Here is a 13,823-nt window from a genome sequence, read left to right on the forward strand (position 1 = left end):
GTAATTAATTAAGCGTTTATGTTGCGACACCAAAAATGTCAGGCCAATTACTGCTTTCTTTGTGCGTCTCGGGACCTTATGCGTGACTCTAGCACGCCTTCAACGAGAGCGACGTTTCAGTGTTTGATGTTCCGTCAACTCCTGCTGCTGCTCACACAGCTGCAGCACACCAGAGTCCAGGCTTGAAATATGCTCGCTTTGATCTAAAGTAGTACGTTGCAGGCTATCATTATATTATAGCGCAGTGTAATCTACATTTGACCGTTTGGATGGTTAAACTATATTTGGATGAGGTGTTAACTTGTTAATTTTGAGTCAAAATTCAAATGAATTACAATACGTGTGCTTTCAAATTTTCTAAACAAGTGTGAACTTTTTTCCGTCCTCAATATGAGCTTTCTGGTTTGTTTGAATTTGGCAGGTCGACTATAGTTCATAAGTATTTGTCATTCCCAGGAGACTTTTCACCCTTCTGTTTTAAATTTATCCCGGGTGGGGGCATGTGCAGTTCTTCATCCCCACCAACAGCAGACCACAAAGGACTGCTGTCACCATTTCCACATCATCGTCGAACCGCCATGGCCCACCACATGGCTCTGTGCCACATTTTTTTTTATTTTCACACCACGCCTGCCATCAACACTGGTGGTCTTAAAGGGAGATTGATAGGGCTCTCCTCCATCACTCAATGCCTTGAATGAGTGCAGCCTCAGTGAAAGCACGGCGGGTCAGAGAGTAGCTGTAAATGATACAATCACTTCGGCCGAATGACAGCAAATGTTATGACTGGGGTTTTTTTTGGGGACAAATTGCGTTGGGAGGGAATTGGGTTTCAACTTGTCAGCTGCAAAATAATCCAATAAATTCTTAATATTAATATTGATTAACGGGTCATGCAAGAATCTGTGAGGTTGTAGCACATTGGAATGTTCGCTCATCAATTAACCGGGAACTCGCTCGACTTAACCTTGCAGCATTGCCTCCAGTCGTTTCCGTCGTCACAATTTCTTTATCTCTTTTCACCACCTCTTCTTTCACCGTTGTCATCGATTGCTGTCGAAAAATGGTTTGGGGGGGGCATTTCTTCCTTCTTTTGTTAGGTCCGTCTTGAAAATGGCTTTGCAAGTATATCTGCAATCAAATCCACACTTTTCCCTCTTTTGGCCATTGTGGGTTAAAAAAGCAAGCATATATTTGAGCTTTTTCGATTTGCTGATTCCGCATAGCTCTGTTAACAAAAGCTGCTTAATTCTGATTGGCTCAAAAAAATGAAATCAACTTATTAACTCATTTACTACCATTGACGGCTAAAGACGTCAAAGATCCGTTTTTATTTATTTATTTTTTTACTCGGCTGGTAGTGAATGAGTTAATATGATTTCTTGATTTCTGACCTCCACTACTGATATAATGAGGGCATAGTGGCGCAACGTAGAAATGAAATCCGAGCTCAGGGCTTATGTTGACTGCAAATAAATGGTTCAATGCATTGACGTGCTCCGAAGCTTGAATGCTCAGTCAGTCCATTAGCAGGCAGCAGACAAGGGCAGGAGCAGTGGGAGGAGCAGCCTTGCAGCCTGCAGACATGACATCCTCGATATTGCCCACCGCTCTTGTTCCGTAAGTGTTCCAGCTGCTGTTGCAGCGCTGAAAGGAACTAATTCAAACCATCTGAAGCCACTCGTTCTGCTCTTCTAAAAATATGATGTGATAGTTAGAGGACTAAGGGCAGCCTAGCGTGGGAGATAAGAGAGTGACAAATTTGAAGCAGAAGGGGTGGAAGGGGCTTTGAGCAAAACTTTTCAACTTTCAGTGAATCCAAACTTTGACTTAAGTAACAATCCGAGATGGACACAGTGTTGCAAGTCATGCTAAGAACAACCCAGATTGTGAACATACCACCGGTAACGGCGGGTGAGCCAAAAGTCATCGTCGGCTTTTTGACTTGACAGGCACAAAATTGCTGCCAAGATGTTGCATTTCCAAAGTGTAATCTTCGGAATTATGTGCAGAATGACACGGAATGGTACATGTTCCTTGTGCGTGCTGATCTGGAGCACGAATCTCGCCTTTATGGTGACAGTGCGTTTGGTTGCCCTGCCTCAATATGTGTGGATGGATGGATAAGAAAAAAATTCTGGCCTGCTCTGAATTTTCCGCACTCCTGTTTCATTACCAGTATCGTATTAAGTAGAACTACGCTGCCTGGAGGAGTTTTGTGATTGCGGAGGTCTCTGTGTGCATAGCTTAATTTTTAATAGCAGGCGTAATTTTGTACTTCTTCAGACAGAATGCTCGTTGAATTACATGTAGTAATGCGCACCGTTTTGTTGGTTGGTGAGGGGAAATCGGGAGGCTGCACATTCAATCTTCTCGGTCATTTCCGTGATGATTAATTTGTTGCAAAAAAAAATTCGGAAAAAGGACTTGGCATGGAAAAAAGGTACAAGACGACAGGCGACGCGGACAACTTACATGAACAATGACCCGACAAGAACCGAATGGAAACAGTGGACTAAATACGAAGAAATAAGCGAGACAATCAGGAACACCTGGACAAGACGCGGAGCTGATTGGTTAACACTAGGGGACACAATCAACCTAATGAGACACATGGAAAAATATGAAACTGAAATCAAAAACCCAACCCAACAAAAAAAGATCATGACACGTTCCATTGAAATTATTATGACAATTTATGTGTATCGTTTCTTTATACATGGAAACCATACTCAAATTTATACGTTTGCATTAAAAAAAATTGAAGATAAACAAAATTTGATTTGTTTGACTATTGTTTTCATTCCTACATTTTTTTTTGTTTTGTATCCCAAAAAATAATCGCTTGAATAATCGTGATTCCAATTCTTACTAAAATAATCGCGATTAATATATTTCTCATAATCAAGCAGCCTTATTAAGACATATTAAACCATTATCAGAACTTCATTAATATTGTTAATTCGCAACATGAGTGTCTTTTTTGACAGTGCTCTGTGACAAATTCTAAAGGCACCGTAAAGTGATTTTAAGCAATATTTCTAAATCCATTAAATGTTGAAAATCAGGACTACAATCGTGCAAAGTCGAAGAACAATCAAGTCCTGAATTGTTGAGATGGCGCGTTAAACTCTTTTCCACTTACATCTTTCACTCATCATCAAATCGCTCTGTAATTTCCTTGCACGTGCAGAGTAAACTATATTTTGCCAAGTCATCATATGCTGCTTCTCACATCTGCGAGAAATATGACCATTCTCGTTGTGTTTCTCTGCATGAGCAGATGGCTTAAATGCAGTGCCCCCCCCCCCGGGGATGTGAGGCTAAAACATCTCTCTGTAACATGACACCCAACTTCTGCCTCTTTTCGTCTAATCGCCGCTTAAATCGTATTGTTGACTCATTCATGATGTTTTCATTTTGCTTTCGCTCGTTCACTGGGCTATTGAAGTGTGTTTTTTTTTTTGCAATGGTGCCAGATTGCCAGGGCCTTTCAGTTGCACCTTGCGGTTAAGGTGCAAACCTTAGTGTCAGGCATTCTTTGTCCACTACAATTCAAATTTATTTTCGGCCTTCGAATAACCCGCGAGATGTATTTCTCATATGCCTAAATTAGCATAACCTGACCTTAGGTTGACTCTGTAATTAGCGCAAAGATGTGTCATTAGGCAACCACTCAATGACGTCCTCATTGCCATCATTTCTAGCTGCAGTTGCTGTTGAGTCATGCAGTTTGTGTTTATTTGGACCAGATGTTGAGCTTTCTATGTTCTGTAATCATAAAGGGTGTCGAGGATCCGATGGACAGACGGTTTTGCTGCAGATGATTTGAGAAATTAGTATGTCTTTGATGTTTCTTGAAAGTCAATTGGATAGTTTGAATTGTACTTTGTATGTTTGTAGTATTTGTACAGATGTAAGCAGTGGTCTAGATTATAAAAAAAAAAAAAAAAGGGCAGGCGGATTTCGTTTGTTTGCATTTCGCTGTGAAGCTCAAACTTTAAAAGAGGCAGGCTGACAGCTTGAACTACTGGTTAGAGCTGGTGAGTCACTGAGGCCGGAACACGCATTGCTCAGAAATCACAGGATACGCGTTTCACCTTTTTTTTCTCGTGTAATTCTTGCTCAGTTCAATTCACACTCTTTTGTCACGTACACTCAGGATCATTTGAACCTGATTTTGTTTTTCGACTCTTTCAGCAACGACCAAATATTTGTGTCTCTTAAAAATAAAGAGGATTCATTCTCCTGCATGACTCATAACGTGGCGATCAGATCGCGCCCGGTTGACAAAGGAGAGGTTGCTGAATGCTGATACTATCTTTAAATGATAACAGCCATCGTGCCATCTTTGTTGGGAAATCTTCCCGCGTGTTTCGAACAGTCGGAAACCAATCGATCCATTCTAGACAAGAAGATGATTGTCCTTGAAAAGAATGACCCCGACGTGATTTGAACACGCAACCTTCTGATCTGGAGTCAGACGCGCTACCGTTGCGCCACGAGGTCCTGTGACCATGCTGCCACAGAAAATCTAGATGAGGCTGCTGTGGGAACAGCGACAGCCGCAATCGGAAAAATTCACAGGGAGATGTTCGCTCTCTCTCTTTAGCGCACAGTCCTCCTTTCACTGACACACCGAGGGCACAAGCTTTTGTGCAACTTTTGACAAGGACAGGAAATCTGGTGTGGTACAAAGACATGGATGATAGGGCAAAAGGAGCTTTTGTCTGCCTAGAAATTGTGTGTGTGCGTGTGTGTGCGTGGGGTGGGGGGGTGTACTTAAACAAAGTGGACCTCACAATTGGCAAAGACGAGTATGCGTGTGTGTGCGTGTGTGTGTGTTTGGGTCACACAGGGGAGCAACCTGTGTGTCACCTAACAAGTCAATACCTGATCAAGATAAATGTATCTGACGGTCTTGGACGAATAGAGCGTGCTTCTGGTATTGTGAAATCTGCCTGGCAACACGAGCTAGATGAATTCTTATTGGATAAAAACTCTCACTAAGAATACAACACTAGGATATAATATGACATCCATGTGAAAAATATGATCATGATTTCTTGATTATTTTAGGCCAGCCGAGAAGGCCTTGTAGGCCTTGACCGCCCACCACGGACTAGTTTAGACAACATTTATGAACGCATGTCACGCTCCTGGTAACTTATTAAAATGCACTATCGACAGCAAGGTTGTCATTCACAAGCACAAATTTTTCCTGAGGTCCTTCTTAGTATTGAGGTCTAATTCCTCAGCTGTCATGAGGGCTTTGCTGTCATATTTCTCGTGGCAAAGCACCGCGGTTGTAACGCTCCAACATCGCGCCAAGCATGTCAAATCCATCCAGCGTCTGCTCATGTTCTTTCAGCTTCACAAGTGTGTCTTTGGGATTATGTTTGTTGTAGTGGCTGAGCGGCTCTCAAAAGTAATCCATCTGAAGAACAAGCCAGGATGATGACTGCCAAATTGACATATGGCATTTGAATGCAGTTTTTAGAGTGTATCAGGATGAGGTGAATTCAATCATGTTGCGCAACTTGATGTTCAAAGTGACTTTCAATGGCATCATCTTCCTGCTCGGTTTCTCGTCACAGTGCTGGGCTTTGCAGATTTTCCTTCCTTTCAACCTAAAAAAAAACCCAAAAACTTTTAACACACTAGCATTCCTTTCATGAGTTGGGCCATTTTTCCCTGTGAACCAGAGTGGAGTTAAATAAAACAGAGCCTGAAGGAATTTGACCACAGACCCAAAGATAGCTCGGTTTGGAGGAGAGCAATGGCTGGAGAAAACAAACAGACAAGAGGGCGGACACAACATAGACAAAGAGCGAGGGGGGGATTATTCCCGAACTTGAGGATGGAATGAAGAGTCTTCTTGGTTTCTTATTCTCCTCTTGTCGACATGGCTTTTAATGCTCCAATGCTTGAACACATTGAGTTGGCCACAGCCAGAAAGAAAAAGAAACGAGGGCAGGATGTGGACAGAAATAGAAGCTTTTTAAACTCACCTTTTGACAGTTTTCCACAAAAAAAAAAAATGAAAGTTTACTTGACTATTAATATCCCATCCAGACTTCTATTTTCTATCCCGCCATTCCTCACTGGTAGGCTGGAGTCTATCCCAGCTGACTTTGGTCAAGCGGCGAGGTGCACAATAAAACATGAAATTTCATCAGAGCATACAGATTAAAATATTTCATAACAGCTAGTATCAAGTCAATCCATGACCATATCACAATGTGCCAACTGAGTAGCGCATTTATGACCCACAGAGTGATCAGATCAGCTGATTCCAATATCTGCTGGCTTGGCAGCGATCATACGTTGCTTGGCTCAGATAACGTCCCAATTCCCGAGCACATGTATTGCAAATCAACATAAAACTATGGATTTTTCTAACTCAGCCCCCTTTTGCTTTTTTTTTTTTTTCCCAGGACCCCAGCTATTGGGTCCAGGTCCACAGGTTGGAACACCGTGATGGCGGAATCCTCGACCTGGATGATGTCCTCAGTGATGTGGCGGATGACAAAGATAAGGTAAATAAATAAATTGTTATTGCTCTTTATTAATATATATATATATATATATATATCATGCTCCATACTCATCGGCAATCCTGATTATTAAATTTATTAATGAGTGCAGATTGCTCCGAACACGTTTTACTAGTTTTGCAACTTGGTTTACTAACCTTTCAGAAGACGTAAATTGCTGACATCATCGAGGGGGGTAATCGCGCTGGTCTTCAGGGAATGATTTCGAAATATGATTGGTCAAATTAACAATCCTGGCGCTGATATAATTTATGTCACATGATGGGCTCGAGATTCTGATCCTCAGAAGTTTGGCGGGCCGGATTAAAACATTTAACGGGCCGTGTGTGGCCCCCGGGCCGTAGTTTGCGCACATCTGACATTGAGGCATATTTCAGTGTAGAAGCTATTTATTCATTTATTTATTTTCATATAAATTCAAGAAACAACAACAAAGCACTTCCCCCTCAACGACTAAACAAATCCATCCGCAATTGCAAAAGGTCCAAAAACCTGATCTGCTGCCCTCGTTTTCTAACAAAACCGAATTCACATCACACCTGTTCTGCAGCAACTTCACAGGCTGCCCATTACACACCTCATTTCGTTCAAGATCCTCCTCCACCTCCCATACAAAGCCGACAACAACCTCGCCCCTGAGTATCTCGCCAAGCTCCTTCATGATAACAGACCCACCCGTTCTCTAGGTTAAATGTCATGTTGCATGTCCCATTTTATTATGATGTATTTTGTGTCCAAAACAGCTCAAATGAACAGTAGAACACTTTGTGTAAATACTGTGTGGGTGTTTGGTTCCTCCTGTGCCTTTATTTTTGAAGTAGCAAATCCAGTCTGTCCAGTTCTTTTGATCGGCAATCAACTCTGTCCTACTTCTGCTGTATTTTCCTAATCGTTAACCAATATTATTTGATGAATTTTAACCAGTTAATGCCAACACCAATCATATTGTTGTTGATGTAAAGCTTTCAAAGGCAGTTTTCACCCTTAATGTTTTATTTGTCAGTCCTGGTGGTCGAGAGATGAAACTGCCTGAGTTGTGCAGTCAATACGAGTGAATTTACGTATGCAGTGATCAATAAATTAGATTATACCAACTGTTATAAAAACAAGAAAGAAAATATCCAGCATCATGAATGAGCCAAACAGAATATATGTTGCCCCTTGTCAATTTAAGCATTGTCTTTTTTTTTGTTCTCTGCTGCCATCAGCTGGACACGGAATGGAAGTGCAGTTGACGCAAACAAATTTCACAACGTCAGAGCATTTCCAGACGGAGAAGAACAAAAAAAAAACATCTCAGAGCATTTTGAGCCTGTGAAATGGCTGCAAATTGTTTTGATAGTTGCAATTATCCTCACACCAGATGGCAAAGTGACAAATGATGGCCTCAATTCAGCCTTGGAGGTGAAACAATGAAGTAAAGCGATGAGTTACTCAATCAACGAAAATGGTTAATTATGGGGCAATTATCTTCAATTTAAGTGCACCATTGCAATGAAATGCAAAGCTGGAATTGTGCAGAAGACACTTACATGAGAACCTTGCTGCTACTAATTAGTAAGTATTGCAAGTTTATTTTTTTTTTTTAAATAGTTTGTTCCATTTTATTTTAATTTGGTTCAACCATTTGTCTCTCTCCCGAACCGTACCTTGCAGAAACACACAGCAAACCACACCCACTATGTTTTTGCTTCACATGCAGCGACTTCGAGTGGCATTGTGACATTGCCCCTTTGTGTTTGGTGCCTGAATCTGCATTATTATGAGCAGACGTGACTAAGGATTCCCTTTTCGCTGAGACTAATTGAATGCATTGTCCAATCCTCAGGGGTGTTAACTAGAAAATGCCAATTAGAGCAGAAGCTGATGAAGCCTTGAGCAGAAGAATGACTGGAGGAGTTGGTACATTTTTAGACCACTAAGAGGCGCTATAGTCCAGCTTTTACTTTAGTGACGACCCTTTACTTCCACCGGAGGATACAAATCTCTCTCTCTCTCTCTCTCTCTCTCTCTCTCTCGCTCTCGCTCTGTCTCTTTTCCCCGTATTGTTCAATTTGCAATTTCTCGGACCCTGAAGTTGGCATTGCCATGGCAACCAGCGTTGGCACCAAGTGGGCACCTGTTCTGGGTCGAGATCAAGCTGTGAGTGAAATTAGCCGAGGCTAAAGCAGGGTCCCATCAGTTGTTCCCCAGGTACCAGAACACTGCCGGGGGGGAAATCAAAGACTAATTACTAATCACCAAGTGTGTGTGTGTCCATGTGTCTGGAAATAAGCCTTTTGACATTCACGGTTGACTATTGTGTGCGGCCAAACAATGTAAGCCTTTTTTAAAATTTTTTTTTAAATATATGATCAACTATCATGAGCAACGCACCTTTCATGAAATAACTTTATTGATCCATATCGATCAATTTGATTTGCACACATTTTGTATTCTGCAAATGCAAAAGTGGACACATTAAAAGCAGCCTTGCATGTTTTAATTTGGGCTAATTAGCTCTCGTCGCCATAACAAGAGCTGTATCAAATATTCTGTCTTCATGCGCAATTTCCAATATGAAATATAAAGTGCCTGCATGTCTTTTTGTCTACTTGATAAGATAAAACAAATCAATATGTTAATATTTAACAATATGTTCGTTATTGAGCGGGTAGTTTGCAGTGGTGAGGCTCTGTAATGCATCATTATGGGAGATGTTCCTAATATTTATGACTTGATACCTTATGGGACAGTATTACATGTAAATCCATGAATACAAATATGATTAACAAGTAAAAAATAAGGCACTTTATACCTTATATAATGTCCAAAGTTCCTTACACATATTTGACAAGTCAAGCGCGCATCAGCATGCAGGAACATCCGTCAGCTTTAAATCTGCATGTAGGCGGAATATCCTCCCCTCCACTGCTGTGTTCAGATGTTTATGGGCAAGAGCACGCAGTTTTTCCATTTCATTTTTCTCCAAGGCTTTGGATACATCGCGTGTTTTTGTTTGTTTATTATGTCGGCAGTTTTGTAGCCACACTTTCTTGGGAAAGATTGTTGTTCCTTTTCGGCAGCTCCCGCCTTCACACAGTTCTAATCCCTCACAGAGGGGATATAGCCAATGTAATCACACGGCGTTTGTGCGCCTCGCCATCAGGGGAACCACGGGATTTACTTTGAACAACTCTATGGCCTGCTGGTCAAATGATCCTTGTAAAACATTAGAAAATACAATTCTTTCATGGTAATTAATTGACATCATTTTGAGCGGGTAAGCACGACTCGCCCTCTCATCACTGCCAAAAGTATTGGAACAGTGGGGCCAATTCTTTTTTTTATTTCTTTCATATATATATATATATATATATATATATATATTCGCGACATTGCCCCTACTAGCATCCCCCACCCTTCCTGTTTGTACCATGAATAGGAAAGGTTGTCCTGGTTGACAGCTGTCGGGGCCTCTTTGGTTCGACTGACTGGGTAGTTATTTTGCCAAACAGGCCTATTATCTGTGCCGTTCTGCGGTGGGCCTTGGGGAGAATAATTGGGTCAGAGGCAAACCATAAATGAAGATGACAGATACAGGCCTCCCTACTGAGCTGCTGGCACCCTATCATATACTCCTGAAGGGTTGCACCGACGTGATGAGAAGTGTTTTTGTCTTTTCTACAGAAGGCCCTATAAGGACCTATGGCAACTACGACCAAAATAGGGTCAAAGACGTCAACCGGCTTTGTGTTTGAAATCCTATAGTCTCACCGTGTGGCTGTAGGGAGTTATTTCCTTTGGACCCCACTCATTCGAGTCATTCTATTCTTCATTTTCTGGAATGTGATGACCTTTATAATCGTTACTCTAAAGGCAACAGCAAAAATGACAATTTTCTGCATTTTCCAGAATATGGTTCGAAAAATGGATGGTTGGTTAAAATATGTTAGTCATTTGTAAATCTATGAGACTGTAATTGTTTCTACAAAAAGGCAATATTTGTCTACAAGTGAGACACACACAAAAAAGAAAATCATCAAATACTGTATGATTTCAAATATTATTTGGCAAAAAATACTGCACTGAAATCGCACCCATTTTACCCAAAATGAAGTCAATAAGCTCAATCATAAATTCCACTCAAGTAATTATTAATCATAAAACATTAACTGCCCTTGTAAAGAGGGCAGCGAAGCCCGAGGCTCTTGTAAACTTCTTTACATTCCAATGCACCAGCCAACAACTACAAAATTGAAGTCCACTGCTTCTGGCTGAGAATATGGAACCAAAATACAAGCTCACAAGGTTCATGTGTTGCAAAGGATGGGTGTAAAAAGTGTAAAAATTTGCTCACTCCATCCTCTTTTAACTTGTCATTATATTCTGTGCATTTTTATCGTGATTATCCTCACTAGTGTTGGCAATCACAGCTGACTTTAGGCGAGAGGCGGTGTATTACCTGGACTGGCCACAAGGGGGCAAACAATCAAATTCTATACAGGAGAGCCAGAGCTCATATTTGAACCTTGGACCTTCAGAATGTGGACTTTCTATCCACTAGTTCACTTTGCTGCCCCATTACACACTTTCACATTTCAACAGTGCAGTAAAAACAGATCTTTTTGAATGGGTGATAACCGTTATGGAGGAGCAAATATAGAATAACTGAAAAGGACCAAAGAAGGAGAAGAAACCCACTCTGTTTGGAGAGCAGGCCGTGAGCTAAGCCGAGTCAGGCATCGCGACTGGCGCTATTCAGAGCTGAAGTTGACACTGGCACGTGAAGGCAGAGAAGCGCTGCCAAGGCTGACGAGCTAAGCTCGGAAGTGAGCACTTTGGGCCTGCATATTGCCGCAGACAGGCTGCTGAATCCCTTCGAACGCCGTCGGAGTACATCCTCAGTGCCGCTGTACTCATTTGAAAGGGCTCTTCAGATTATGTTGTGTTCTGTTCGCTAATACTAAAGGCTTACATACATCTTCCATACTCGGCGGTACCGCTCGGTACTAGCTCGGCTTTGTACAACAATAAGAGCGGTGTGCAAAAAACATATTTAATTATTTTTTTTTTTAGACAGTAGTTGACGTCTCATAACAACCATCTCCTGTTGTTAAATTGAAGCAGTCCAAAATAATCAGATTTGTGTGTATTCAGAGTTGGAGGGCATCTTCTTCTTCCTTCTGTTTTCTATCCATAAAAGAAAGAATCTCGTCACATGCGGTGAGTAGCGTGTATTCCTTTACTTGGAAACATGTTGAGTCCTTGCATGAATGCCTTATGTCTGTACTACGACAGATGTGCCCCAGCCTCGGGCCTCCCATTTATAGCTCATTAAGTGAACATGCGTGTGTCCTTTTTATTTGTGAGCAAGAAGACTTTTCACGCTAAACCCGTTCAGAAGCAAGTGGGGTGTCTTGCCGAAAAGGAGCAAATAAAAGCAGACGTTTTCATCCACATGCTCACACACAGAGGGATGCTTTGTGATACCCGGACTGTTATTTGAAAGACGGCGGGCACCTCAACGGTAGTCAGGACGTAAACCAGTAGCTCTATATACGACTAGTTGCAGTTCATCGGCAACGGAAAGCCATTTCAGCATTTATTCGAAATCCTTGATCTGACTCGAGGTCCATGTGATAAGTCCACTTTTTTCCTTACTAAAGGACATTTTGTCATAGTAGTAGGACTACGACAGCTACATGTCACTGGTGAGGCAAACTTTTTTGATTGGCGGGCCACAATTGGGTTGTAAAATTTGACACAGGGGCCGGACCAGGAGCAGATGGATGGAGTGTTTTTGTAACCTCACCTCAAAAAAGTTTAATTTTAAATGAAAGTGAACATCATCATTACAACAATATATATGTCTCTGAAAATAAATAAAATAAAACATTAACAAGCTTTATTCATTTAATTTTTTTTTCAAGTTCAGCAGGCCGGATTAAAGCGTTTAACGGGCCCCCTTGTGGCCCCCGGGCCGTAGTTTGCCCACGCCTGGGCTAAGCAGTGCAACTAATCATGATTGAGTGTGTGTGTGTGCGTGCACCAGCTTTTAATGCACTTGTGCACTTCAGAATAAGGTTGACTTTCCTCGAGCCTTTTTGCTGCATGGCGCCGTGTTTTCTTTAGATCAAACCTCCGCGTGCTAGATTTGCACGCTTGGCTTTTGTGTCGTGTCATTATTATGTCTGGGAGAGAGAGAGAGAGAGCGCGAGGAAAACAAAGGCAAGAGGTATTTCATTGGAGTGTGCGGAGCTGCAGGTTGATATGAATATCAAAGACTTCTTTTCCCGCCAGCAGGTGATGGTGCCTGTGGCGTTCCTACACAGACAGGTGGTCTCATCTGGTGTGTGTTTGAGTTTTTTTTTTTGTGTATGTTCGCCTCTCCCGTTTCAAAACTGCACCTAAGCGCAGAGTCCCTTAGTTGTGTTCGTGCGTATTTCTGCGGGTTAACACACCACATCAGATTGTGGCCTCTGTTATTTAGCAACCGTGACGTCTCATCCATTTTAAGGAGCCTGGTTTCAGTGGGGGTGCGCGGATACCAGGTGGAACAAAAACCTTCACTGCCTGTATTTCATGGTTGGCTTGGTGGACGAGAAAGTTGAGATGAAATTGCTCCGCAATTGCCTCTGCTTTCTCGAACGGCGTTGAGTTCGAATGTTGATGCTGGAGAATGACAAACTGTTCTCACAAAAACTTAATAGTACAATTAGAATCTTTATTGCCATTGCTTAGAGTGTTTTAATTCTTAGATTTTGTTATTTGAAATTATTCAGATAAGTGATTAATAATTCTCATTGCTGCAAAATTACTGATGGAATCAGATCAATTATAGCAATAAAAAAGGTTAAAAATTCACATCCCGAGGATTGATTGGCCTTGCTTAATTATGAAATATTGAAAAGTACGAATACTTTGGACCATTATGATGCAAATTTGTCCAACTGACAATCCAGCAGCACTCATCATCACACACATTTTAGCTAGAAGTGAATTTCTTGGGCCGCCAGGTAACCATGGAACTCGCGCGACGACAACAAAAAGCCTATTAAGTTAAGAGGACACCGGAGATTTGTTGACGTGTACAAAACATCTCCTCCTCATTTGGCATTGATTCACTCAACATGCACGGGGAGCATGTCGGTGACAGCGCACATCAGAAGAATAATCATCTCTCCAGGGTGTCATAATGATCCACTGGCTGAAAATGGGAGTTCCAGTCTGCATTGCTGATTTATGGCATCCATAGGTTGGGTTTTCCTTAATTTACAGCAGGGG

The 13,823-nt window shown here is 41.7% G+C and overlaps 1 protein-coding gene and 1 non-coding gene across 4 annotated transcripts in view; one reads left to right on the forward strand and one right to left on the reverse strand.

The window, feature by feature from the left end:
- The window catches only part of LOC148318297 (partitioning defective 3 homolog), a 244,398-nt gene that overhangs the window by 9,069 nt on the left and 221,506 nt on the right, over positions 1-13,823 (forward strand). For all 3 annotated transcript variants that reach the window (XM_088283027.1, XM_088283025.1, XM_088283024.1), the window contains exon 2: positions 6,438-6,539. In XM_088283027.1, coding sequence (XP_088139153.1) covers positions 6,438-6,539 — 102 coding nt within the window. The remainder of the gene's footprint in view (positions 1-6,437; positions 6,540-13,823) is intronic.
- Positions 4,438-4,509, reverse strand: trnaw-cca (transfer RNA tryptophan (anticodon CCA)). Its single transcript has one exon. It is a non-coding gene; the product is annotated as a tRNA-Trp (tRNA).

The sequence above is a fragment of the Idiotropiscis lumnitzeri genome, chromosome 19 (genome assembly GCF_059441095.1).
Source record: "Idiotropiscis lumnitzeri isolate Australia: NSW breed Sydney's pygmy pipehorse chromosome 19, RoL_Ilum_1.0, whole genome shotgun sequence".
Classification (NCBI taxonomy): Eukaryota; Metazoa; Chordata; class Actinopteri; order Syngnathiformes; family Syngnathidae; genus Idiotropiscis; species Idiotropiscis lumnitzeri.